This window comes from Cavia porcellus, unplaced genomic scaffold (genome assembly GCF_034190915.1).
Source record: "Cavia porcellus strain 051 isolate PalLab524CR breed Dunkin Hartley unplaced genomic scaffold, mCavPor4.1 scaffold_19, whole genome shotgun sequence".
NCBI lineage: Eukaryota > Metazoa > Chordata > Mammalia > Rodentia > Caviidae > Cavia > Cavia porcellus.
Genome location: NW_026947502.1, coordinates 43,347,555 through 43,374,543, shown reverse-complemented (window position 1 = coordinate 43,374,543; position 26,989 = coordinate 43,347,555). Strand labels below are relative to the sequence as shown.

At 56.1% G+C, this 26,989-nt stretch overlaps 1 protein-coding gene across 9 annotated transcripts in view; it reads left to right on the top strand.

The window, feature by feature from the left end:
* Window positions 1-4,282: 4,282 nt before the first annotated feature.
* Adgrb1 (adhesion G protein-coupled receptor B1) overlaps window positions 4,283-26,989 on the top strand; it is a 75,967-nt gene continuing 53,260 nt past the window's right edge. Inside the window, exons 1-2 of one of the 9 annotated variants that reach the window (XM_063230971.1) lie at window positions 4,283-4,894; window positions 17,308-18,328. In XM_063230971.1, the coding sequence (XP_063087041.1) occupies window positions 17,545-18,328 (784 nt within the window). In that variant the 5' untranslated portion in view covers window positions 4,283-4,894; window positions 17,308-17,544. The remainder of the gene's footprint in view (window positions 4,895-17,307; window positions 18,329-26,989) is intronic. The other 8 variants (XM_063230973.1, XM_063230972.1, XM_063230974.1 and 5 more) reach the window with 8 other exon arrangements.

Sequence of the window (26,989 nt, the reverse complement as noted above, 5' to 3'; positions counted from 1 at the left end):
AGAAAGTGCCCCATCCTAAGGGCTGAGCTGAGAGGAACAGGCAGGAAGACAGCAATGAGGCAGGAGTTACCCAGCCAGGAAAGTGGCCTGGGAGCAGGGAACCAGGCCTGTCCATTTGCTTGCTTGATCGGGAACAATACCACATTAGGAGATACCACTATGGCCTTCACTTGTAGAAGAAGCAGGTAAGGCAGACAGGGGGTAACTTGCCCGAGATTACAGAGCTAGAAAAGACAAGAACCAGAACACAGCCAGCTAGGTGGTGGCAGGGATGGCCTCATTGCACCTAGAGTATCTGCACTGTCACCTGATAACCCGTGATGAAGGGAAAGGGTGTTGGTGGCTTACCTGCTCACAGCCAAACCTGGTGTCACAAATGTGTAGTTGATAGAAACAAGTTAAGAATGTACATCAGATACCCTGTATCCTGGGGCCTTGTATACAAGGAAGGCTTGAGAGGCTACCTGGAGTCAGTTGCCTATCTACAGTGTTACCCTCCAATAGCAGCAGCCACGTGTAGTTTTAAATTTATCTTAAATAAAGATCAGTAAAATTAAAAAATTTTAATTCACAGTCCTCAGACTGTGAGCCACATTTCAAGTACATAGCCACCATAGCAAATGGTGACTGTGTTAGATGGAGCATACACGGGAGGTAGCCACCACAGCCCTCAGGGCCACAGACAGCGCCATCTAGAGGTTGCTATTGGACTTGGCTGCTGGGCTCAAGAGCCCAGATCTCGGTCACCCCAAGGGCCAGGTTGAGCAGCCTAAGAGAAAGGCAAGATTGTACTGGAAGGGAGGAGAAGGGAGCAGAGAAAGAGGGCCTTCGTGTCCTCTCTGCCCTCTTGGGAGCCCTGGCTGGGTGATGAGAAAGCCCATCTCCTAGGAAATGCTCTTTCCACCCCACGGAAATAGCTTAGGCTGCAACTTCCCAGAAGCTGACTAGAGCTTGTCTTGGCTCCCTTAACCATGACTGATACGGACACGAAGCCCTCCATGGGGCAACTGGTCACCACCTTCCTCTGGGTTCAGACAGAAGCAGGGGACTCCAGGCAGAGGAGCTGGAGAGAGTCCCGGAATGTGAGTTTTCTGCTAGCTGAGCCTACAGTATGTTGAATCACAGAAAACAATAGGGAGACTTCCTGCTCTTCAGAACTTTGTTGTTTGATAGTGAGGGTACTCTAGCCCTCGGCCTCCTCTTGATTCTACTCTGACAATCCTCACACACATTTCCTGCTTCAGATTTTCAAAGTCTACTGAGCAGCTGGCAGAGCCTGCAGCGTGCCAAGGGGAGGATTTGGGGGTACCCTCCTAACCTATCTGGGTAGCCTCAGTGCTAGAATGGATGGCTGATGGCAAGCGCCCTCAACAGCTTTAGAGAACCCTGAGGCAGAAGGACACCATGAGACTAGGAGTCAGGAGATTGGTTTTAGCCCATTTTGCCCATGACCTCAAATAATCCCTCTCCTTTTTGAGAATAGGACAATCCTGGATGAAATGGCTAGACACAGGACTCTGAGGTGTGCCTCCTGCTGGCCCACTCTGAGAACTCTTCCTCCCCCCATTCTACACTGATTCCCATTTCTCAGGGATGCCAACATTGGGCCTTGGAACCAAAGGACTGGGTATATAAACCTCCCCATATCAGGGTTTTGTTTCTGATCCCTGATATATGTAACCAGGGTCATGGCTCAGAGTATGACTAGGACTTGGGTTCAGAAATAGGCCAGGATCAGATTTCAGTGTGGGGGATCTAGATCAACACTCAGCATGTTACCAGGATTAGGATTCAACTTTTGACTAGGAACAGGGTCTAGCCTGTGTCTAGGATTAAGGTTCAGTGTGCAACTAGGATCAGGGATCAGCTTATGACTAGGGCCTGTGGTCACTGAATTCACTGTCATCCAGGGGTCACACCTGAGTCTATGATGTGTTAAGAGTTTTGTTTCTAGCCAAAGATAGTAGCTTGAAGGCACCAAGGGTTGCATACCCTCTCAAATCCCCGAGGGAGTCCCAAGGTTTGGTGTCCAGCTGTTTGGGGCTGCCTCAGAAAGAAACCATCAATTTTCAGCATCCAGGTTTCTCCAGGCCCCTGGAAGAAGCTAATTTAGGTATAGGATGTTGTCTTGGTAAAATGGCAGTGTGGCCCCTACTTCCAGGTATACTGCTTGTTGCCAGTGTTTAGGATCCACTCTGATTTCTTTCCTTCCTTGAAGAAGGGCACAAGGGACAGCCAGGCTCTGGTCTGCTCTGCCTCTGGGAGATGGACCCATCTGGGCTCTGGGTTAGGAACTGAGATGAGGGCCAACTCTCTGAAAAGAGCAAGTCAGTGGTGGTGATGGTAGGGCAAATAGGAGAATCTCATGCAGCGACAGGAAGGGCATGCCTTCCTGCTAGAAGCTACCGTCTGGGAAGTGAGACCATTTGGCCCTGGATAATCTAATCTCAGAGGGTCCCAAAAACCCTCCACTAGATCCAGAAAGGGGATCCAAGGATGGTTGCTGCCCTCCTCCACTACTGCCAGAAGGGGAAGAGAGAAAAGGCTGAAATCTTCATTCAGCCTAGCTCCTTGGCTGCCTCTTCGCCTGATATCAGAGGCCCTCTGGTGGCTACAGGCTGCTACTGTAGTGGGGAGACCAGAGCAAGGGGGAGGTGTACAGCAGTGTGGTCTCAAAAGCACCCCAGCACACAACCTCCTTGTGTTACTGTCAAATATGTGGGAAAGCCCCTTTTCTGGGAGTGGTGGGAGTTATGCACTGTTCAAGGAGTTGGCTTGGGAAAGGGGATCTTTTTACTCTTCCTTGGCTACCTGTGGCCTTCTGATCAGTCGTTCAGGACAAACCTTGGGTTCAGGCCACAGACTGACCTTGCAGGGGTGATGGTGTGGATGGAGCTCTTCCAGGAAAGATGTACTGTGTGTGGGGCCTGGCTGATATGGTGGCCCTCCAGTCGGGGTGAGGAGGGACTGGTTGCATGAGGTGCTGGCTGGAGGCTCTGGTGGGGGGCTGAAGAGCGGTGTGGGATGGGTGCTGACTCTCAGGTTGTGTAGTGGCAGTGCTGTGGATCACACTGGTGCTGGCAGTAGTACCCTGAGGTAAATAGAGGGAAGCAAACAGCCTGGGCCAGGTGTTGGGTTTGGGCTGCAGTGGTACCAGTGGCCTGCCTAGATGTTTTGTGTGCAAAATACTGGACTCTGGTGTAGTCTTGCATTCAGAGTGAACCACAAGTCCTGAAGCAGAAATAAGGGGTTGAGGCTGAAGCATTCTGGCTGAGGTCATTTCACCAGGATCTCGGTTATCTTTCCAGAGGGGAGGTCCCTTTGGTATCTTCCCCAGGTATCAGAAGCAGCTCAGGGAAAAGGAAACCTCATGATGAGAGACAAAGAAGCTGAAAGGGCCTATGTCCCTCATCTGGTGGAAACAAAATCCAAATGCCCCCTGTCACCAGTCAAACAAGAACTGAATGTTTGGGGACAGATACAAAGGGTCAACAAGAGGTAAGATCTTGCTTTCAAATACACCTTCTTTCCTCTGTGTCTCCAATTCCCTTCCCACAGTATCTCAGGACAGTAGGCTCCCCTCCAAGAAAGACTGGACCAGTCCAATCTGAGCAGTTTAGTGCTCCCCTTGGATGGGCCCCTAGTTCTGCCTCTATCTGCTTACCCATCAGTCATCCAGCCCACTTACCCACCCATCCACCTATGCATGCATCATGCTTCCATCTGCACTGCCAACTCACCCCTGCGGCCCTCCACCATGTGCACCCATCCATTTATGCTCAACTCCGAGTCCATCCTCACCTCCTCCCTGTGTTCCCATCATCTACCTCCTTCCCCTCCCCTATGATCCCATCCCAATCTCCAGTCATTCTTTCATTGTCCATCCATCCAACCTCCTGCCTGCCACCTCCGTCCACACTCACGTACTTCACCCACCCTTCCAGTGCCCATCCACCCACGCACCTATGTGCCTAGCCCAACTTCCTTCTATTCATCCACCATCCGTAGGTCTTTCATCCATCATCCTCATCTATCCGCCCAGACGGCAGCCACTCCCCTGCTGCTGGAGGAGCCAAAAGCGAGAGACCCAACTCCTGGTTTTCCTATAGCACGGGGCAGGCGCCCGCTTTCCTAGGTGTGCGCGCCGGGATTTCACCCGCCCCCTCCCCGTTATCTCGCTCCCCTCCCCCACACCCCGCCACCCGCTCGCGTTCCCCCTCTAATGTGTGATCTGGAAGCTCTATAAAGCCTGATGTAATCCGTAATGCAGTCTCTGGCTCCCGATTCGGGATCCAGTTTCAGAGAGCGAGAGATTGGGGAGCGCTGGCAGCCGGGCGGGGGAGCAGCTCTCCTCTCTCCTCCTCCTTCCCCTCGTCCTCGGCCTCCTCCTCCTCGCCGCGCCGCCCCGCCCCCGGCTCGGATCGGTTCGCCCCCCCCTCAGGAAGGGGAAAAAAGGCGAGAAGAGCGGGGCCGGCGCAAGGAGCGGAGCGGTGGCGCGGCCGGAGAGGGAGCAAGCGGCGGGCGCAGGCGGCGGCGGGCGCGGCGTTGGCGGCCCGAGGAGCGAGCGGAGCCGAGCGGGTGGCACTGGTGGCCGCACCGCGTCCTGGCGGGGCTCGGACCTTGCTCCCTGCATCTCCCGCAACGCGGGCATCCGGACCCTCCCGGCGCCTGGGGGCTCTAGCGGGCGGGGGTGGGGAGGGGCCTGCGTGCGCCTGCGGGTGCGCTCCAGGGGGCGTCGCGGAGAGGCCCGGAGTGGGCAGGGGGCCGCAGCTGAACGAGGAGCTCCCCTGCCGGGCGGGCGCCTGGGTCGGCCGCAGGCGACGCGAGTCACTCCGGAGGATTTGCAACTCGCCAGATCAAGTCTTCGCCTGCGGGGCCGCGGCTGCTGGGGAAGGTAAGGACAGCACTGGCGGGGACTGGGGGCTCGGAGGCGGGGGCGCCGTGCGGGCAGGAGCGGGGAGGGAAGGGGCGCGCGCCTGGACTTCCCAAGTTCGCCGTTTGGGGTTTCGCAGCTTCAAGCTCGGATCTTGGGAGTTTGGAACACCCACCCCCCCCAGCCCCTGCTTCCTTGGATGGCGGCGATGAAATCTGGCAGGTCCCGGCGCGCCTGCATTAGGCAGGCTGAGGAAGGGGCGAACCCGGACGTCGGAGAGGCTCCTCCACTCTGCTCTCCTTCCCCCATCCACGCACACGCGCGCACACACAGCTTGGCGCGGCTGGCAGGCTGAGGAAGGCGCCCCCTCCTCATCACAGCTCAGCCCCGGGTGGGCTGGGGAAGGCGTTCCCGCGGTGCTCCAGCGCATGCAGACGCTGGCCGGGGTCTGAGGAGCCCACGCAGCCCTCTAGCCATACACTGACGCGCGGGGACCCGGGAGAGATACCCTTAATTGTCCCCCCTCCTAATCATACCGAGCCTCCTCCAGACATTTTAGGGGCCTGAGACATCTTCCCCCAACGCACAGAGCCCAAGGCAGGGAGAGAAGACCCCAGACTCCCCCTAGGCGGCCCTCTCTACAGACTCCGGATCCGTGGAGACCTCGAGAGGCACCCCGCCCCCGCAGCTCGGGCGGTGGGCTATCCTGGTGCCCCACAGCATCATGAACACGCAAATGCTCCGGCGCATTCCTTTCTCATCTTTCTTTGCGCTCGGTCAGGCGGCAGAGCAGATAAGGCTCTCTGAACTTTGGGGTCGGCCCTGAACCTTCTCTGCCTGAGGCAAAGATACCGGCGCCGCTCTCTCCTGGGTCCGCTCCCCCCCCCCCCATCCCGGCAGAGGCCGCCACCCCTCGGCTGCCGCTGCGCTCGCCTGGAGCCCCGCACCACTGCCTGGAGGAGCGAGCACGGCTCCCGCCCCCTCTCGGGATGCGGCCAGGAATCCTCGCCCCTAGTACCCGCGGCCCCCAGGCAGGGCAGAGAACATTGCCAGCCTCAAGAGGGCTCGTCTGAGGCCGCAGCGCTGAGCCTGGGTCCCTCCGCCTGGCCGCGCGGCTCTTGCTTGGTCACTCCCACGTAACCCAGCGGAGCGTCCAGCCTGGCACCCCAGATTTGGCCTGCTGGGCTCCTTACCCTTCGACTTTTATTTTGGGCCTCCAAGTTTTTTGAAGCTCACAGATCTGGGCTCGGACCGGAGCATCCCCAAACCACTACTCCTTAAGCATCCTTTCTTTCTGTGAGATCCCTATCACGTCCCATTTCCCCCGGGTCTGGGACGCAGATGCCTTAGCGGCAACTCCCAAGGAGTTGAAAGGCAAGAAGACATGTGGGTGGGCAGGGGGCGCGCACCCTGACCCAGAGGAGCCGCTTGGCAGGCATTTGGTTAGAGTACTGGGAGGTCTGCATTTGCGTCGCACCCTAGGGACTCAAGGAGACCCTTGATGTCCTCAGCCATGTACCCAAATGCACGCCCCCTCCAAAGGAGCGCCGCCGCAGCGGGAAAGCCACGGCCGCACAGGCGGAGGCGAGTGGAGAATTGGGAGGGAGGGGGCCTTTCCTGTATCTGGGAGGCGCTATTCGGTGTTTGGGGTCCCAGAAAGCGAATATAACATAACCTCTCCCAGAACCCTCAAACCTTCCATTCTTTTGCTACCCCCGCAGCCGAGAAGGCAGCGACAGAGGTCGAGGGGGAGGCGCTCCCTCCCAGACCGCGGGCGTCTGCGGAAACTGCGCCCGGACGCCGGGGTACCGCCGGGTCCGGCTTTGAGTATCCGAGCAAGGTCAAGCAAGCGAAGGAGGGGGCGGGGGCTCCCGGGCGCGCCCCAGCTCGCGCGGAGTCCGGGCCTGGAAAGGGGGTGTGGGTCGTCCTCGATCAATTCCGCGCGCCCGCAGCCAGCGTCTAGTCCCCGGAGGCGGACGTAGCGCGCGTTCGGGGATCCCGGAGCTCCGGGCTCCCCGCACCGGGCCCTGCGCTCTGTCTGGCGGCGTGCTCTGTGCTGCTTCCGACTTGTTGCGCCTGAATCTAGGGTGGGGAGACTAGCCTGGGAGCCTTGGAGCCTAGGCGGTGGGCTGAGCCCAAAGGCCAGAGGCTGCGCCAAAGAGGCGCGCGGCTGCGCAAGCGGGCGCTGCGCTGGGGGCGCGGGCCCGGAGTTTGCTGCCTCAGATCCGGGAGAAGGGCGCTTGTCCCCGCTGCGGTTCTGCGCGGGGGCGGAGAGGAGGCGATTCGTCTCTTTCCGCATCATGCCACACTCCTCTGGATCCTTGGGCCGGGGAAGGGACGCAGCCAACCAAGTTGCAGAGTCCTCCAAGTCCCTTCCTAGACCACAGGCTGTGGCCCCTCTGGGGCCTCCGGGGCTGTGTCCGTGGTATGGAAACACAGACTGTGCCCTTGGAGCCCCTCCGGCCCTGATCTCTAGCTTTCATCCAGCGATCAAGCGTTTTAAGTCCGCAGCTGGGTCTGCGGCATCTGGGTCGGCCGAGTTCCGAGGAGGCTCCGCGCCTGTAGACACAGCCGCGAGCTGGAGCAGGAGCCAGCCCCGAGAGGATCGGGCAAGTGGCAAGGCCTGAGTGGCTTTCCGCAGAGCTCTGGCCTACTGGCTGACCCACCCGCTCCCGCTATCTAGAGCGGGTCTGGGATCCTGAGTCTGTCCCTTGGGGACTACGTAGGGCTTCAGGCCCAGGCGTCCGACGCCCAGCTGCGGTGGCGGAGGGCGGAGGACCGGGCGCGCTGCCTCTGGTAGCCGGGAGAGGGCGCCCGCGCCGCGTCCGCGCCAGCCTGCCCGCCCCTTCCGTCTCCTCCGTTATCCATGGCGTTCTGGCTGGCCCCATCTTGGGTAGACCCCGGCCGCCCTCTGTAGTACCTGGCTCGTGCCGCTAGCCCCTGTGACGCACCTCGACTCCCACACGCTTCTCCTCAAACTCTCCTGGCCTCGGTCCACCGTGCACAGGCATGAGTTCGCGTGTTCATGCACGTGTACATGTGTGCACGCGTGCACGTGCGTATCCGTCCATGCGCCGGCTGCCTGGTGTGTATGCAGGCATGCAGACTTCACACCCTGCGCGGCAGGGCCAGATCGGATCACCCCGTTTTACTGTGTCACATGATCCTACACAGAACCATGGGAGCCAAACTCTTGCCTCTCAGGACCCTGATCCTGGAAGGTTTTCTTAACCCTCTGAGTCCCCACAAACCCACTGGTCTTTGCCCTCCAGAACCCTTCCTTCCTGGCTGGAGCTGGGCCATGGTGAGGTACCCTTTTGCACACCCTAAATACAAACAAAGCAGGCCTCACTAGCTGCTGGAAATGCACTGATGGGCAAAGCTTGACTCCCTGAGCCTAGTGGAAAGGAGAGAGGAAGAGGGATGGGAGAAAAGACACGGGGGAGATACTTACAGGGAGGCTCCCAAGAAGAAGCAACAGCTAAACTAGAGCTCACGTAAGATTTGGACAGGCGAGAGTGTGTAAGGGGTCAGAAGGTTCGAGACAGAGGGAACAGCTATGCAAAGGTCTTGGGGCATGTGAAAGCACATGTGTGAGAAAGGCAGGCATTGGAGGGTGGGCAGGGCAGGGGTTTCTGGGCAGAAGGGTACTTTGCCCAGGAACCCAGAAGGCTCTGGGAACAATGGGGAGGCAACCAGGTCTTAGTGTAGTTAACCTGGCTGTGCAGGGTATGGCCTGAATGCCTTCACACACATGCCAGAGATGTTGAGCGCTGCTTTGGGAAGTTGTGTCACTGGGAGTGGGTCCAGAGGAAAAGTTCACACCATGTTGTAGAGGCTGCCCACGCTCACAACTGTATCAAACAAAGGACACGTGCACATCCATCATGGCTGGATGGACTGCACTAGCCTGATGTGATCTGAGACCCACCTACTCAGGGCACAGCATAAACACACACACAATTCAAGTATGCCCATCCCACAGAGAAGGACATGGGAGGCCAGTGCAACACTATCCTAACTCCCCATAGGGAGGTACACACAGGTGCACAAGCCCTCTGCTCATGTGCCTGCCCATGCACACAACGCATGCAGATAGAAGTGTGGGTCCCAACTGCATTTCCGGGGCACCATTCATGGATGTGCACATCCTGGGATGTGGTCCATTGCTGGCTCCATAAGCCCTGGGCTGAAAGAACAGGGAAGAGTCCAAGGGGTGGGGGTAGGTGTAGAGCTCTGCCAGGCGGCAAGGGAAGCAGTGGGCTGCAGGTGCCTGCATTCAGATCTCAGTGTCTCCTGCCTCAAGGCTGAGGGGAGAAGCTACCCCAGGGAAACTGACAGTCTGCCTGAGAGGGAGTGCCACCCCCTGACTCCTTCCCCTTTCCTACTGCTGCGTTTTTATTATCAGGAAGAGGGAGCGGGCTGGTGTGTGAAGGGAGCTTTGAACACTGGGTGCCCTCCTCCACCTGTGTCAGCCCTGCTGTGGCTTTCTATTATCCTTCCAGAAAGCCAGGAGTCTCCACAAGCAGGACTACATGGTGTCCAACTCACGAACAGCTTGGACAAGAGCAGGGTCTTGTGTGTACTGCCCCTCCAGGAACACTGTCCCTGGCCTGCCCTCACACAACTGAACTCTCACTCTCATCTCCCCTTTTCTGTACAGTTCTGTACATCCCCTCTTCCTTTTCTGTACAGTTCTCTGCCCAGCACAGATGTGCACAGATCTCACACCCATGCACACCTGCCCTCTCTCCCCATCCTTATGTCCAATACCAGCCTCTGTTAGGCTCATTTTGAGCTCCCACCCAATGGTCCCTACTGCCCTGTCTACAGGCTCCCACTACAACACACCCCACTGTCCCTGCCACCTCACCCACCCTTTTATACCCCCTTCCACTGCTGCCTTCCTCAGCACCACTCCCCTGTCTACTGCCCAACTTCCTGGTTCAGATGTCTGGCCATCTAGGGCATGATCAGGCCTTCAAAGCTGCATGCATCTGCTTGGGCAGGCATATGCAGCTGGCAGAGTCCAGGAAGCCAGGAGGCAAGACTGAGGCTGGCATGAAACCAGACTGAGCGGGGTAGGGGTGCATCCACCTGGGAACATGCCCCTGGCTTGTACCCAGTCCTGGGATGAATCTAGTGATGCTGACTTGACCAGGATTTGGGGCTTGAGGTGTTGGAGTGAGTGACAAGCACAAGAAGGGCTAGGAGGCAAGACCCCAGGGGGCTGGGTAGAGCTGCACAGAGTAGTTTTGACACACATGGTGGTGTGAGGGTTTGGAGGGGGTCCTGCCCTCAAATATCCTTGCCCCCGCCCTGAATTATTCCCAGCCCTCCCCAAGCACTGACCCTGAGGGCACATGATGGGAATCTCACCTCCTTATCATTGACACAGTGACTTTGGCCAAGTACCACCCTGACTTACTTGCCTCCCTATGGGTAGCCTGTCAGGGATCTATGGAGGATGAGGTTTGGTGATGTCTTGCCCCCTGGCAGTGATACAAACATGTTTTCTAAACTTGAATGGAGATTCAAGTTGGCATTCAGGAACAGGAAAACAAGGCACCCGCATCCCTTTCGGATCTCTTGGTACGCAGGTCGCCAGCCCCAGCGCCCTTCCCTGCAGCAGTCCAGGGCCCCTGTCCTGTGGGCCCCCCACCCTGATGCCCTTGCACACTGCAGACTTGGGACACTTGCATTACGCATACACACACTGACCATTTGCTCATGTGCTACACTGCACACTGTATGTGTGCATGCCCTCAAACATACATCTGCACAATGCCACGTGCTCATAATGATCAAAGACTGTACATTCTTGCACACTGCTGCATGTATATCATGTACACAGTTACATGTGTACATACCCATAACTCACACTGCACATGTCTATATATTTAAAAACTCATCCTTGTGTGCTCACGACTCGCTCCAAATAACTCTCACACACACCTCTTGCAGATTCATGTACCGCATGAAACAGTCACACACACACACACACACACACACACACACACACACACACACACACCCTGGTCCCATTGGCACTTGGCTGCCTACCTATAGGACATGTGCACTTCTCTATAGCTGCTCCTCTCCAGCAGCTGTCCTCCAGGGTTCACCTTGTTGCTGTGGGAGACTCAGGGTGACCCCACCCAAGGAACCCCAGTTCTCCTTGGGGGAGACCATTAGTTTTACTCAGCCTCCAGTGTTGGCAGGGCAGGTGCTAGGGAGGAGTCACAGTTGGGAGAGCTGCAGGCTCAGGCTCGGGCCCTCTGCATGCCTGCCTCCTCTCATGCCTCCACATGCCATGAACAGCCCTGCTCTCCAGCAACAGCTCTCAGATGTTGCGTCCACCCTCACTTTGACCTCAGACCTGTCCTGCAACATCCTGGGACCTGAGAGCAATAGAACAGGAGACCCCAAGCTAGAGCATCTTGAGGGCCTGTAGGTGGTTTGGGTGACAAGACTCAGGAGAGGAAGTATAGTGAGTTATGGGCCTCCTAGCCCTTTTGGAGCCTGGCCGTGACCTTGGCACTGAGGAGTATTGAAATGACAGCTGCTTCCTCCCCAGAGGTGCACCTGGGGGCTCTACAGCCTCTCTGGCTTCAACCTCCATGTCCTTCAGAGGTGACCATTGCAGTGCCCCTGTGGGCAGGGGATGGATAGAGCTCAAAGCCATTGCAGGGCATGGGGCAGCCTGGCACAGTCTGGCCAGTGTGGTTCCTCTTGCTACATCTCAGATTGCCCCATGTTCTGTGACTCTTCTTCTCCGGCAGCTCAGCCTGATCTCCAGCCACATTGTTTGGCCGCCTCTACGCCCAGGCAGGCTGTGAGCAGAGGAGGTGGCTATCTGTGGGGCTGGACCTGGCAGATGTAGTGATGTAGGTGTGGTAAGCTTCCACACCTGTCTGGAGGCCCCCTAGCACCTGGCCCCATGGGGATGGCTGCCTGCAAGACCTGCCTTTGCTGTAGATAGAGTGTGACCAGGCTGTTTAAAGCAGGTCTGGCTGCCCTGGAACCTTGTTGGCAGAGACCGAAGTGAAGCAGATAGGTTGGGAGGCTGTGAGCATGGAGGCAGCTCTCTGAGCACCCCCTCTAAGCTTAGTGTATCTGAAAGAGACCTGTCCTGGACTCTCAGCTCCCTTGTGACTCTGAACCCTAGATACCCACAGGTTGTCCTGGGCCATGTCAGAGACCCCACCAGAGCCCCACTGGTAAGTGGTGGGCTATCTGTCTATTTGGCTGGAGGAGGCCTGGGAGGGCCACTGAAGGGCTGTGGGCACCTTGAGCAGGAAGGTCCCATTCGCCTCAGCAGTCCTCAGCACCAACGGTATCCACCCCTCCCCCAGCACAGTCTCTTCTCAGGATACAGGCGGGCACTGTTCAGAGGCTGAGGACAACAGAGTGCCTTTTGTGGCTGGTGTCTGGGGATGCCATTGGCAGCCTGGGGTGGGTGGGGAAGGGATGCAGCGTCCTGGGCCTGGGGTCGGTCTGTTGGTATGAACTAGCCCAGGATGAGGACGCTGTCACGTTTTGGGAAGAGAATAGGAAAAAGATTCAGGGAAAAGCACCTGTGAGAGTGTCCCAACACCCACTGTAGTACAGAGGAGAAACTGAGGCACGGGGCTTGGGTGAAACCCAGTTATGACTGTGTGGTTTGCATGAATGAACAAGACCCTGGGACGATGGTGGAGCTGGCTATAGCCTCCATCATCTGAGGGCATATCAGGTGAGGGATGCATCCCTCCAGCCAGATAAGAGGGTGAGCCTGAGGGTAGGTTTCACGTGAGCTCTCAAACCAGGCTTCGCCTTCAGGTGGCATTCTAGGAGCCCTGATCACCAGTGCCCCTTACTCCTCCCAAGACTCAGCTCTTCATACCTGTCTGGTGTGGCCTCCCTTGTCCTCCACCTCTATTCCTGGGTCCTCCACCTTGTTGTCCATGCTCAGAGACCTGCCACACCCCAAGGCCACCTTGTGGCCTTGAACAGGATGTCCTGCTCCGTGGAAGCTTGCCCATGCCCTTTGCACAGAAGGGGTAGGGGACTAGATTCTGGAAGGGCCTCCTGGCAGCGAGGACAGTTTGACCTTGGAGAAGATGCCAGAGAGCCAGGGACCTGTGGAGACTTTGCTACTATTTGGTCACTGTCCTTGGGAACTGGCGGAGGCCGAGGGTCAGAAAACGTGAAGTTACCCAGGCCTGGATATGGAGACCCAGTTGCTAGAGAGACAGCCTGTGGGCTGGGGAACTGAGGCAGTCATCCATTTCACTGCCTGTGATGACCTTGTGCAATTGTTAGATGTGAATGCTCAGCCAAAGGAGCCTCCAGGGTCCCACTGGAACCCCGGCATGGCCTGTGACCTCTTTCAGATTATTACTGTGGCCTCAAAGTTCTGAGAGCTCTGTGCTGCAGTGGAGGCCCGAGAAGGGTAGGTTCAGGTGTCAGCCAGGTTGGACTGGTTAAGGACAGGCTAAGCTGCATCTCCATTTTCAGGGCCTCTGGCTGATGCCCAGAGCATCTCCTAGTGCTTGTGCTGACATGTACTTATAGAGAAACGACTGCTCTTGAAGGCAGGACCTGGTTGAAGGGGTGTGGTGGAACTCAGAGTCTGCCTCACCCAACCTTCTCAGCCAAGGGGTTTATGCACTGCTTGTGGCAGAGGAGAGGGGCACTGGCTGGAGGAACAAGACAGAGGGGCTGCTGTGTGCATGTGACAGTAGCCACAGCTGGGGTCTCCCTAAACTCCCTGTCCTGCTTTCCCAGACCAATGAGTGTGATACTGCACCTGGATTCTCCTCCTTGACTTTGTGGAAACCCACACACATGCAGCACATCCAGTCTCACACACACGTGCACAGACTTGTGTAAATGCTCATGTACAAGTGCATAAATGCACATGTGTCTGATCCTTCTCTTCCCCAGCCTAGCCACGTGCTCACCAGATGCACCATGTAACCCTGTGCCCCACTAAGGAAACTCCTGCTGTCTTGCTGTCCCTGTCCCCTGCAGTCAAAGGGACCTCCAGTGAAGCTCAGTTGGGTACTGATACCCCCTTGCCCTCAGAAATCTGCTCAGGCACCATTCTTCTAACACACTGACCCTTGGATCCTGACCCTGTCTTTGCTCCCTCTGCCTCAACTATAGGCTGGTTCTGTAGCCATGTCACCAGGACTGTAAAGCTGGGCTTGGGCCTGGTATGGGGACAAGGGAGTTCAATGAGAGAGCGCTGTGTGCCCCCTCATCTCTACCTGCTTTGGATTGAGAAGGCTGTGGAGGGTCTCACAAGAGGCACCAAGCAAGTGGAAGAAAAAGAATCCTCACTGCTGAGGGTAGGGGCAGAAGCTAGGTGTGGGCAGGTGGGAGCCAGTGCCACCTGCACCCATGACCTGGCACCTGTCCAGCCCTGCCCTGTGACTTGGCTAGATAGGTAGGACCAGACCATTATGTGGTACTCAAACTCATGTTTCCTGAGAGAGCCTTTGGGCCATCCTTCCCAAGGGCTAGGATACGGGCAGTTCACATCTACGGTGTTCTAGATACCAGGACACTGGAAACTGGCCAAGCTCTACTCTGCTTCCCCCTACAACTCCCTAGTGCGATGTGAGGACACATGCCCCACCACCACACACTTGGGAACTCCAGGCCTCTCAGAACCCATGTTTGGAGCACTTTGGATGGTGTTATGGGTCTGGGCTTCAGGGTAAAGCTGCCTGAAACTGACATGCCCCTTACTCAGTCCCCCTCACTGTGACCTCCATCATCCTTAGTATCCTGGCCAAAAATGGCACTCCCTCATCCCCCTCCTGGCTATCACTGGGGCCTGTCCCTCTGTTTTCCTCACAGGACACTCTTGGCCCCAGCCCCATCCCATGGAGAAGCCCTAGACCTGCCAGGAGGTCGTTCTGTGGGGATCACGTTGCTGCTAGCCTTGGCTCCTGCCCCTGCCTACTTGCCTGCTGGGAGCCTCTCACTGACAGGTGTCCAGGGAGGGAGTGGCCTATTCTGTGAAGGCTGGCTGGCTCCTGTGGGTGTTGGGATGGTGGCAGGTAATAACACTCTGGCTCTTCTGTGGACATGCGTGTCCATTTGTATGATGGAGCTGCTGCCTCGAGGAGATAGTCCTGATGCAGGCGGTATTCCTCATCTTGAGTTGGGGTCCCCTCTCCCTCCAGGAGCCAAGATGGCTCTTTGCGCTTATTCTCCAAGCCAAGCTGTGAGGCCTGCACAGTCTACTTGGTGCAGTAGATGCCACACCCCTGGGACTCAGAGCTGTAAGGTACCTTTTTCTGATGGGACCTGAAGGACCTGTACTTTCCAGCTCTGCACTGCTCCAGCCCAGGCTCCCAAAACCAGAGCTCTCTGTGGGACGCGAAGCAGAGAGGGCTCGGTGCTTTCATCTTGGCCTGTGTAGGCTGCTCTGGGGAGGTGGTGGGTTTCATGGTAGCCCTGCCTAAGGGCAGGGTGAACAGGATTGCATAGGCCTCCTCGTCATGATGAGTAGGCATTTGGTGGCTGCTGGACTGTGGGGGTTTTGGGAGTATAGAGGAGCAGTGATGGACTAGGCTGTATATTTCCATTGGTTTTGCCCACATTCCCTGGGGGCAAACCAGAGCTGACCCCTAGTTCTCCCAAGGACATTAGTGGGAGTTAACCTGAGATGGTCCTGCAATGTGGGGCTGCTTGTCAGACCCAGCTTGGGGATGAGGTCAAGCTGGGGCTGAGGCTGGGACAAATGGAATGTATTGATGCCAGTACCACTGCCAAGATAAGGCCAGCTGTGGGATCCTGGTTGCCTCCTCTCAGCTCTGTGAATGAGGAGGTTGGCCAGGGCAGGCAAGCTTTGAGGTACTGTGTCCAAGGTCACCCTGGAGGGTGTCTGGGGTTGGAACTGGCTGAGAATTTCAAGAAGTGGGGGACATGGGCAGTGCTGACCTTGTATGCTGGGAGGTGCCAGGATGAGACACTGGTGATACAGGTGTGGCTTTCTTTAGGACCACAGGACAGAGGGTGCACTTAGCTGGTCATATCATTCTCAACTGCTTCTCTTCCCTGCCAGGGTCACTTCTGCATCAGTGGCTCTGCTTTCCCTGACCCGCTCTTACCCCTTGCTGAAAGCATGGATGATTTCACCCATTTTACAGATGAACTCTCTGAGTCTCTGTGGGAAGGGCTTCCCCAGAGAGTGTCTAGGAATTAAGGCTTTTGGCTTTTCCTAGGAGGCAGATAGGAAGGATGCCAGAAGGGGATGCAGACCAACCTTGTGCCACTGGCCCTGTAGAGGGCTGCTCCATCCCCTGTGAGCAGGTGACTGGCATGTGCGGGGTCTGGTGGGGAAGGAGACTGGCCGTAACTTCCCTCCCTCCCCACTGCTCAGCTGTGGGTGGAACAGATGGTCTGGCCAAAGACTTAAAGATTATGGGGAAACTGAGGTCTGGAGGCAGAAACTTGCCAAGGTCCACAGAAAAGTGGGTCCAGGATGATCACTGCCCAGCTGGGTGAGCTCTGGGTGGTTCTGTGTGTCCTCACAAGTGCCTGGGGACAACCAGAGCCCTATCTTGGGGCTGAGGTGTCCCCCCACTGGTACCAGTTTAGGGTCAGTCTAGGGTTCAGGTCTGGGTCATATTTACTGTGGTCTTGGGAAGCCACTTATTCTCTGTGCCTGGGTTCTTCATCATGAAATAGGCTCACTGTGCATCCTCAAAGAGGTTGGGCTGATGCAAGGTGACTCAACTGCCCCTCTGTCCATCCCCAGGCCCTGTGCCAGGAACTGAAGGACAGGCAGGAAGGCAAGGAGGGGGCAGGAGCCACAGGGTCCAGCTTCAGGGGGCAGGCAATGGGCAGTGTCAGGTAGTCAAGGTGGGGCATTCCGTCTGAGCGTTTCACCTTCTCCTGCCCTAGGGTCTGCATCCACTCCCACTCAGGCCTGTGGACAGGACAGAGTGTCTGCTGGCACCTAGGAGAATGGCCAAATGACCTTTGTCTTCTATTCTGCCATCTGCTTCTCTGCAGACTTTTCCCAGGACAAAGGACAATAACTGAAGGAGAGAAGAGGACAAGGAGAGAGCAGAAAGGGCCTAGAAGAGCTGGCTTGCACCCTTAGGGAACTCATAAGGCAGTGAGCAGGTCCAGAGCCTAAGGGACCACATCAGGATGCTGGGCAGGTGGACATGACTGAGAGTCCTAGGTGGAATAGTCACTACTCCAGCTCAGGAGGGTGTGGACATCTGTTCCTGGATGGACATCTGTTCCTGCCAGTGGATAAATGAATGGAGGGTAACAGGCAGGTGGACAGAACAGGGGCCTTGGAGGGTTCAGGGCCATTTCTGCTGCCCAGATCACCCTGCCCTTGCCACCATCCTCCTCCAGCACCCAGCAGCATGGAGCTGGTGACCCTCAGAGTCTCATACCCTTTGCTTTTTCTTTTCCAGCTGCCACTAGGGGCCACAGGCAGGTGCCCTGGACATTAGGAGCCACTACTGCCTTCTCTGTTGCCTGAAGTCCTGCCCTATCTCCTTCCTTCCTCTGTTCCCTGCTCTCTGCCCCTTACCTCCTGCCCCTGGCCCTGCCCCTGGCACAACCCGCCTGCCGCCGGATCCTGGCATGTCAAGACCTGGCCTGTTCCTGCCTGCCCAGCCCGCGGAACCCCGGCGGCCCCGCGAGCTAGGATGAGGGGCCAGGCCGCCGCCCCGGGCCCCTTCTGGATCCTCACATCACTCCTACTCCTACTGCTGTGCCTGGGGCACTGGGCACGTGCTGCTATTGGGGCAGACACAGGGCCTGGGGCTGAGACGTGTGCCACGCTGGTGCAGGGCAAGTTCTTTGGCTACTTCTCGGCAGCTGCCGTGTTCCCAGACAACGCCTCACGCTGCTCCTGGACTCTGCGCAATCCTGACCCGCGGCGCTACACCCTGTATATGAAGGTGGCCAAGGCTCCCACACCCTGCAGCGGTCCTGGTCGTGTCCGCACCTACCAGTTCGACTCCTTCCTGGAGTCTACGCGCACCTACCTAGGTGTGGAGAGTTTCGACGAGGTGCTGCGGCTCTGTGACCCCACTGCACCCCTCGCCTTCCTGCAGGCCAGCAAGCAGTTCCTGCAAATGCAGCGACAGCAGCCACCTCAGGATGGAGACCTGGGTGTCCCAGGGGAGGCCCTAGGTCCCAGTGATGACTTTTCTGTGGAGTATCTGGTCGTGGGCAACCGAAACCCCAGCCGGGCTGCCTGCCAGATGCTGTGCCGCTGGCTGGATGCCTGTCTGGCTGGCAGCCGAAGCTCACACCCCTGTGGCATCATGCAAACCCCCTGTGCCTGCCTTGGTGGCGAGGCTGGAGACCCTGCCTCCAGTCCCTTAGTCCCCCGTGGTGATGTCTGCTTGAGGGACGGTGTGGCCGGCAGCCCTGAGAACTGCCTCACCAGCCTGACCCAGGATCGTGGTGGGCACAGCGCAGCAGGTAAGTGACAGCCTAAGAAAAACTCAGAGGTGGCCTCCAGGCAAAGGTGCAAGACCCAGAAGAGTGTCTTCAGGGCTGGGTCTGGCCAGCAGCCACATTCTTCTGGGAGGCCCTTGTATACTGCCAAAAGTCTCTGCTGGCACACCGAGGGCATGAAGTTGGCCCATATGGGGTCCAGTGCAGTAGGCACTCACTCTGAGAGGTTTCTTCCAGAGAAAGGGTTTAAATTCGCAGCTGTGAGAGGGCAGGAAGGACAATTCCAATGGGCCCAAGGTAGCCGTGGCTGGTGGCTGGAATCTGCAGGGGCATCTTGGCATGGATGCATGGGCTTCTTGAGCTGTAAGGACAGTGTGGCCAGGTGGGCTTTTGTGATCTTCTAGGAGTGAGGTTTTGTCTGGAGAGTAGCTTTACTCACAGCTAGTTACTCTGTGGACACAGTACACCATCTAAGCACAGGAGAACATCACAAACTGACCCCTTTCCCCAGCAGGGAAGAAAGCAGGGACAAGGGTGTGGGAAGACTCACTTCAAGCCAGGCTCTTAGAGGGGCTGCTGTCTCACTCACAGTCAGGAAGGCATGTGAACTGGGACCTTGTCTGGCATTCTAGGTGGTATGAGGGACATTGTATCCCAGGTAGAGAGATCACAGGGGCCCAGGCCTGAGGTGGGCAGGTGCTTGGTGCATCCAGAGTAAAGAGAGCTCAGGCCATTTCCAGGGTGTTGAACTGTGGAGCATTGGGGTCTTCTTGGTGTGACAGGGCCTACACAGTGATGATGAGTGATGGGTGCGATGAGAAAAGATAGCTGGTCAGTCCTATACACAGGAGGCAGTGTCCCTGCTGTCCTATGACTGTAGGAAAGAGAGGCAGGGCATCCCAGATGTGGATGAGAGGCTTGGGGGTCTGGCTGGGTAGGGGTGGGGCTCATATCTGAGAGACAAATAGGAGATGACTACAGGAGATGACTACAAGGCTGGTGAGGGCAGCCCTTAGTCTCTTGAGGCCATAAGACCTGTGGGCCCCTCTCAGAACATATCTCTTTAGATAGGCTACATGGTCGTAAAGGAAACTAGAGTCCTGGTACCCAGTTCTGTTCACAGCCCCAGGTGATGGATCCATGAGTTTGGCCAGGCAGGAGACAGCAATGGTTGAGGGCGGAGGATAAAACTGAACCAGCAACTCCCCAAGGGCTGGGGCACAGGAAACCAACCGGGAATCCTGGGCAAGATGAGTGGTGTCAGGTGCCACCAGTGGCAGGGAAGGAGAAGCTGAGGACTGGCAGGTCAGGCTGGAGGTCACTGTGACTTTGGCAAGGGCCGCTTCTGTAGTGTGGCAGTTAGTGAGAGTGGGTCCACGGGGGACTCAGGGAGAATGGAGTAGCATGTGGCGTTCCCTTTGGGGAGCAGTGTGAGGCAGTGGCTGGTCTGGGGATAGAAGAACACAGGAGGAAGGGCTTTCAGTCCCAGGCAGGTATGGATTGTGTCTCTACTACCTGATAATTCAACTTCTCTGACCTGTGACTCCTTCATCTGCCAACCTCAGACTTCAACCTCAGATCAGGGCACCGCTGATCTGATACAGTGGCTCTCACCAGGCCCAGATCACACCCATGGGCCTGCGTCTCAGGTAGTGGCTGTGCTCAGGCTCTCACGGAGGGCCTCACACTTTCCTAAGTACTACTCTGGGCAGGCCCCATGGCAGGAGCTGTGGATATAATAGCCTTGGCCCCACATGGAGTTTGCAGCTGCTCTTGAGAAGGAGAGAATCTTGGGAAGGCTTACAGCAGAGGAGTGGCTTGTCTGGGCTGTGCAAGGCATGGGTATAGGGAGAAGTGCTGATGATGGCCTGGAGGGCAGAAAGAGAACAGCCTTGGGAGGGAGCACTGATGACCTTGTGGACAAAAAGATGTAAGCCCAGAGGCAGGAGAAGGCAAGATTGCTCCCAAGATTCTGGTCTGGGTGTGCACTGCTGAGGTGGGCAAGTAGGGTGGGAGGCACAGTGCAGAGGAAGGACCATAGCTCACAGTGAGTCTTGGGCAGGGGGTGTCATGTGAGCAGAGCTGTGGCACTGGGAACACTAGGACAAGGCCAGGCTGGGGCAATGGCATTTGAGCCTTACTTTGGAGATCCAGGGTGAGGATTCAAATCTCAGCCAGACCTGAATCACAGTGTATTCCTGGGCCGATCCCCTCCACTCCATCAGCTTGGGTTCATCTTCAAAGCAGGAGTAAAAGTACCTTCTTTCCTAGACTGCCATAGGAAGTGGGAACGGGGTGGAGTGCTTCGAGGCAGAAGCAATGCGGATGGTGAAATACCAGTGTCCTTGCTGGAGATTAGGCATGAGACTCTGGAAGACCTGGGGGCAAGGCTGATTGGAGGCAGAGATACTGGGGAACCAGTTTGAGGTGTACATATGGAGTTGGAGAAGGAATTCTGGAAAGTAGTGCTCAGAAGCAAGAAGGACCATGTGTGTATGTGTACATTTATCTGTGTGTACGTGTGTATGTGTGCAGTGCACTGTGCTTGCGTGCATATATGCAGTGCACAGTGTATATGTGTGTTCATGCATGTTATATGTGTTTATGTGTGTGCTATGTGCATGTACATGTGGCATGTGTGTGCAGTGCTTTGTGCATATGTGCATTATGTGAGCCCATATGTGTGAATGTATACTTTATATGTTGGTGCTTGTGTAGTGCTTTGTGTTCATGTGTGTGTATACACCACAAGTTGTACATGTACATAGTATACATATGGGTATATGTATGTGTACATGCTTGCATATGTGTATTGTGCATATACATATGCACGTGTGTAGGTGCAAATTAGTTTGTGTGATGCATAGTGCATGTGCTTGTGTGCTCATGGTTGCATGAGAATGGGTGTGTGTGTGTGTGTGTGTGTGTGTGTGTGTACCAAGGATGGGGTCTATGCAATTGTCGAACGAAGCACAATGCAGAACTATACTGCGGTGACTAGACTCTTGTGAAAGAAAGTCCAGGGAGTAGATGGATCAGGATAGTGGCAACATGAAGCAGGCACCACGAAGCAGGGCAGTGGCAACAAGAACATGTGGGTGAGGTGGAACATGGCCACTCAGCTTGGACCCTGGTTCCTATGTCCTGCATCCAGAAGACCCTGATTCTTCTGGAAAAATGAGCTTAGTATCACAGCAGTCACTTAGTGGGTGCTTGCTTTGAGTTCGAAGCATCCACAGCTTAATTAGCTTACTCTTCACGGCAGTCCATGAGATAGGCTCCCCATCAAGGGTCCTGTCTCAGGGCCTTTTCACAGACTGTTCCCTCTACCTGAACTGCTCTCCCTCAGATACCTACAGGGCACCTCCTGCTTCTAGACTTTGCTCAGAGGTGGCTTTCCCAGCTGCATCCCTATCCTTTCTCCTGTTTCTGTACTACCTGTCCCTGTGACCACACTGAGAATTCCTGCCCATGTTGTGCCTGCTACTGGTTGGCAGTGCTGAGGTGTGCATCCAGGAAAGTCCTGTGCCCATTCACTGTCCTCGCCCAGGGAGGCAGCAGCTGTCATGCTGCACACACTTGGTTGGTAGTGGAGCAGAGAGGTCAGGTTGCTTTGTGGACAGCATACTGTGAGCCAGGACAGGTAACAGATCCCTGCTGACCCCACTCAGCAAGACCTGGTGGCTGAAAAGAATAGGGCTAGCAGGTGGCTGGGCAAACCTGTGGCCCCTTTTTAGCCCTATTCCCCCAACCCAGGCCAGCCACATATCACATAGCCATTCGCAGGGATATCCACAAATATCCCTCAAGATGGAGCAACTGTCCCTTTGCTCCTTCCCTTTGTGACTGCCGGACCCTGGTGCCTACCATCTTTATCTCTCTGTCTCTCTATGTACTCTGTCTCCTGTCTCTCCATCTGTATCCCCATCATTCTGTCTCTTCATCTCTCCATCTCACTGTCTCTCCTCTCTCATCTCCCTGTCTCCCCATCTCTTCATCACTCCATCTCCTTTTCCCAGCATCTTTCTGCTGCTGGTAAGATGGGCCATTTCTCTCAAGGGTGGTTTTAAATATTCATGTTTTAATTAAAGAATTTTATTGCAGAGGCGACATGTAAGATAATGAAAAAGCAACATCCTGGGAGTGGGAGTGTGTGTGTTCCTGTGTGTATGCCCCCCTGTGTGGGACCTTATGTCTTCCTGTGGAGGGTTATACTGGGCTTCAGCCCATATGAGGGACTATGCCTGACCTGCAGAACCGGGGCTGGCCTTCCCCTCCACCTGCTTCCGGTGTTGGCCATCCTCAGCCCTGGGCTTGCCTGGTTGGTGACACCCCTCCCTGAAGCCTCCTTGAGGCTCAGCTCATTCCCCCAGGAGCCCACCAAGCCCAGAAGGGAAGTTTATGAGGCTGGCATGCACTTGGGGGTGGAGAGTTGGCACGCACTTGGGGGTGGAAAGCTCAGGCTAAGGGGTGTGTAGGAGAGGGTGCCAAGCCGCTAAGGTCAAGGATGCTGGGTATCATCCTGCCCAGGCAAACCACTATTTTTGCATAAGGGTCAATTTGAAAAATCCCATGAAACAATGCTTCAGTGTCTATCAGGAATAGTGCTTGGTGTGATTGGATAGCAGTATGGGACCCCAAGTACATGAATGCCATCATACACTAGAAACTCCCATGTGTGTGCCCTTCCCATGTCACCTGCTTCAGTTTGGAGGCCAGACCTCAGTCCTCCCTGCCCCACTGCTATGGGACTGGCTGAGATATGGTCTGAACTGGGTTCTGATTCCCTGGAAGAAATGGAAAAGTGACATCCTGTGGGCAGCTGGCAGCCTCTGCCACTCCATCAGGCAGTTGAGGCCTGGGAGGGGCAGTGAGGTACCCGGGTCTCCAAGATGGCCTGAGTTTCTGGGCTTGTTCCCAGAGCATTTTGCTCAGGACGGGAAGCACCTGTCAGGCACAGAGACATGGCTGCTGCAAATGTGGCAGCTCATGAACCTATTTCCCTTCTGTGGTTGGGGATGGGTCAAGGTCTGTTGGTAGGGCCTGTTTAAAGCATGGAGACAGTGCCTCCAGCAGGCTAAGGGAGACCGGTGCTCCCAGAGGGGCTGCCAGCCCCATGGAGAGTGGGCTAAGTCAGACCACTGTTTGTGGGTTGGGTGAGGCAGGGTCTGCAGGAAGCCATGCTGCCTGCTTGATGTGTTTCTCTGCTCTGGATCCAGGCTGTAAGCCTCGGCTCCACAGTCCAGGTTTAGAGTCTGGGTTCCCCCACACAGCCCCAGCTTGGTGTCAGGGGAGATGGGCCCTGCTGGGAACTGGATGGGAGTCCCTACCATGCAATGAGTCCCTGGGGCAGAGGTGATAGCCCGCGGAAGCTGACTAGCAGCCCAGAGACTGCCCAACCTGCTGGACTTGGGAGCCCTCTGCTGGAGGAGTTTGGGAGTACACAGTTCCTCTCCAGAGGACCTCTGAAACTAGAAGGTTGGCCAGGATAAGGGATGCCCTTGGTGCCCCAGCCCTGCCCACTTGGGGTGCAAGATTTGGGAAACCCACCATTTCTAGCCAGGGCACCAGGATAGGAAGGATGCAGAGCCCTCTTCCAGTTCACCCTGGCTCCTGGGTGGCCATCCTGCTGGGGCGGCTGATAATTGGCTCTATTCATCCCCATAATGAGATGGAAATGAGGCTCCCAGACAGAGGGGGCATTGAGTGGGGGAAGAATGGCGGCTTCTTTCCTGGCCTGGAGGGGCAGCCCACCCCCTTCCCCCAGCCCTGTGGCTCCTCCGCTGCCCCCTGGTGGCCCAGCCAGCCCTAAAGTACCACTGTGCTTTCCACAGTGGGCCTGGGCATCCTTCTGAGTAACTTCCCCTCTGGCATGGATGTATTCATTCGGCAGACATTTACCAAGTACCAGCTGTGTGTGAGGGCACACATTAAAATTGAAAATGATAATAAAAATAGCTGCTACCATTTTCTGAGCCTTCATTAGTGGAGGGAGCATAGCCAAGGTTGGGGATCCTATTGTGACTGGAATCAGAGCTCAATACGTGATGGAGCTCAAGGGTCCTACGCCTAGGATCAGAAGTCAGTCTGATGAGGATCAAGGTTCAGCATGTGACCAGGGACAAGAGTCTGTATGACCAGACTCACAGCTCAGTTTACAGCCAAGACCAGGGCTTAATGTGTGACCAGAACCAAGGCTCAGCCTATGGCCTGAATCAGAGCTCAGAGTGATGGGAGTCAGGGATGAGCTTGAGGAGGCTCCGTCTTCTGAGCTGCTGTCCGCTCTCCACTGTCTCTCCTGAGCCAGTGTCCCCTCTTTCTGCCTTCCTCTTCCCTCCCCCTCCCACATCCTCACCACCTGGGTCACCAAGGTAACCAGCCCTGAAATAGTGGGTGTTTTGGCAGCTGAGGCCTAACCTGGGTCTATCCTGAAAGGCTGCACTCTGCAGCAGTTGCCATGGGAACTGAGTGGCATCCTCCGATTAGCTGGGCTTGGACACCCTCTCTTTCCCGCCCACTGCCATTTCCTCATCACTCAGGCTTCCTTGTGAGGGTAAGACAGGGATGGGGGACCAGCAGGATGTGCCACCCTGACCCCTATGCCATGTCTGCCTCCCTGGACTCTGTTCCTTTATCCGGAACCCTAGGTCAGGGAGGGCTGTGGCAGATGAGGCCCCTGAGGCTGGGAGGGTCTGGACCTTGGTTAGTCCTGGCAGGTGGATTAGGTTGGGGCATGTAAGGGTATGTGGAACCTGACCTAGTTCGATATTTGGGATCTGACCTGGTTTGATTGCAATTCCTTTTGTCCTGAGCCAAGGCATGTGACAAACAGCCCCTGAGCTGATCACCTGGACCTGCTCTACGGGCAGCTGCTGCCCTGTCCTGCTGGTTGTGCATGTGCAGACCATGATCGAGACTGTCACTGTCAACCCCTAGCTCTGTCCTAAGGGAGTCATGTCAATCTGCTCCCCTCTCCTGTGCCCTCATTCCCCTCTGAGGCCCTTCCACTACATTCATAGCTGAAGATGATGTGATATTTATACCGTACCTCCACATTTATCGCTTTCTCAGAACCTGAGATTCTGATCTCCTCCTCAGCACCTCCCCATTGCTAACTCTCCTGTCCTGAGGGCATCATCACTGTCACCCAGGCTCTGCTAAGATCCCCTTAGTTTTCTCCACTGCAAGCAGGTGAAGGGATTGAGTTACAAGGGTGCTGAGGTCTCATGCACAAATCAGGGCCCACAGCGCCAGGGCCAGGGTGCCTCTGGAGAGCCACTGTGGGAGGAGGAAACAACCTTCCCTGGAGAGCGTGAGCTGGGGCCCAACAGTTGGGCAGTTTCTGCCCTTCCTTCCAGTTGAGGGACACAGCAGCTGTTTACCTCAGCAGCCTGTTTTCTCCTCTGGATTCTCGGGGCAGAGAGGTCTCCTTGTGAAACTAGGGACACGTGTCCAGACTGGGAGTGGCTCATAACCACTGCTTGCTGCTCTGTGCCTTGGCTGTGTTCCACCAAGCCGATATGGGGTCTGGTGCATGGCACACAGGAAGCCTGGCCTTTGTGGACCCTTGCCCTAGTGCTTTTTCTCTCTCTTGATCCCATGGAGCTGTGGCTCTCTGAGAGAAAAAAAGTAGCTTCTAAAACAGGCATGGAGATATGGAAGATGCCACTTCCCATCTTGTCCATCCCAGCAAGGAGAATGAGCTCCTATTTGTAAGGGTGATTCCTTCCCCTTGAATCTGGTCACTTGCCCTTGGCGCCCCCTGCTGGCCAATATGAGCTGCAGTGCCAGGAAGTGGCAGAGCCCTAGCTGTCTCCAGTGTTGAGTGCGCAGACCATTCAGAGTACTGGTCAAAAAATCCAAAGGGTCATATCCCTTCTAAGCTCCTTTGGCTATTTATTCTTCTTCTGATCAGTCCTGGGAAGTCTTCTGCTATTTTGAGCAAGTTATGGGTGTGAGGCCAGAGAGACAAACATAGGACCATCCAGGATGTGGACTGTCCCCCTCCCCAGCTGCCTAGGATCACAAACCATGATCTTCTCCCCTAAAAACTACATTTAAGACTCATCACTGAGGCCTCTGCCCAGCAGGAGTAGTCTGCCCTTGGCCATCTGGTTCTTGGTCGCTGGGAGGATCTCATTTGTTCTCTGGGTCTTGAGATCCTCAGCAGTGTGAGGCTGTGGCCTCAGCTGAATAGGAATCCCAGTGCCAGGGGTATGGCAGTGCTATCCTGTTTCCTTACCTCCTCCTAACCAGCGCAAGGTCAGGGTGCCCTTCCCAGAGATGCCTCATGTCTAGGCTTGAGCCCAGTCTGGAATAAGCAGTTGGGGGGATCCCCACTCCAACCCTGCCCCTGCTTCTCTGGGTGAATGTGGCTGGGCATTCTCAAGGGATAGAGAGATGATGAGGTCAAAGGCTATGTGACGTGAGGCACTGGCAGGAGATCTGAACAAGCAGCCCCTTTGGCTGATGCAGTCCCACATTGACTGATGGACACAGCCTTCCTACCAGTGACCTAGCCATGGGAACTCCATCTACACTGTCTTGCATTCCTAGAGGCCACCAGAAGCCCAGACCCTCAGGGGCAGTGGGTTTGGTTTGCAAGGGCAACACTGGCCCCTGCAAAGGTCAACATGGAGGAAGACCCTTGAGAGACACTGAGAAAAAGGACTGGAAGGGGTCTGG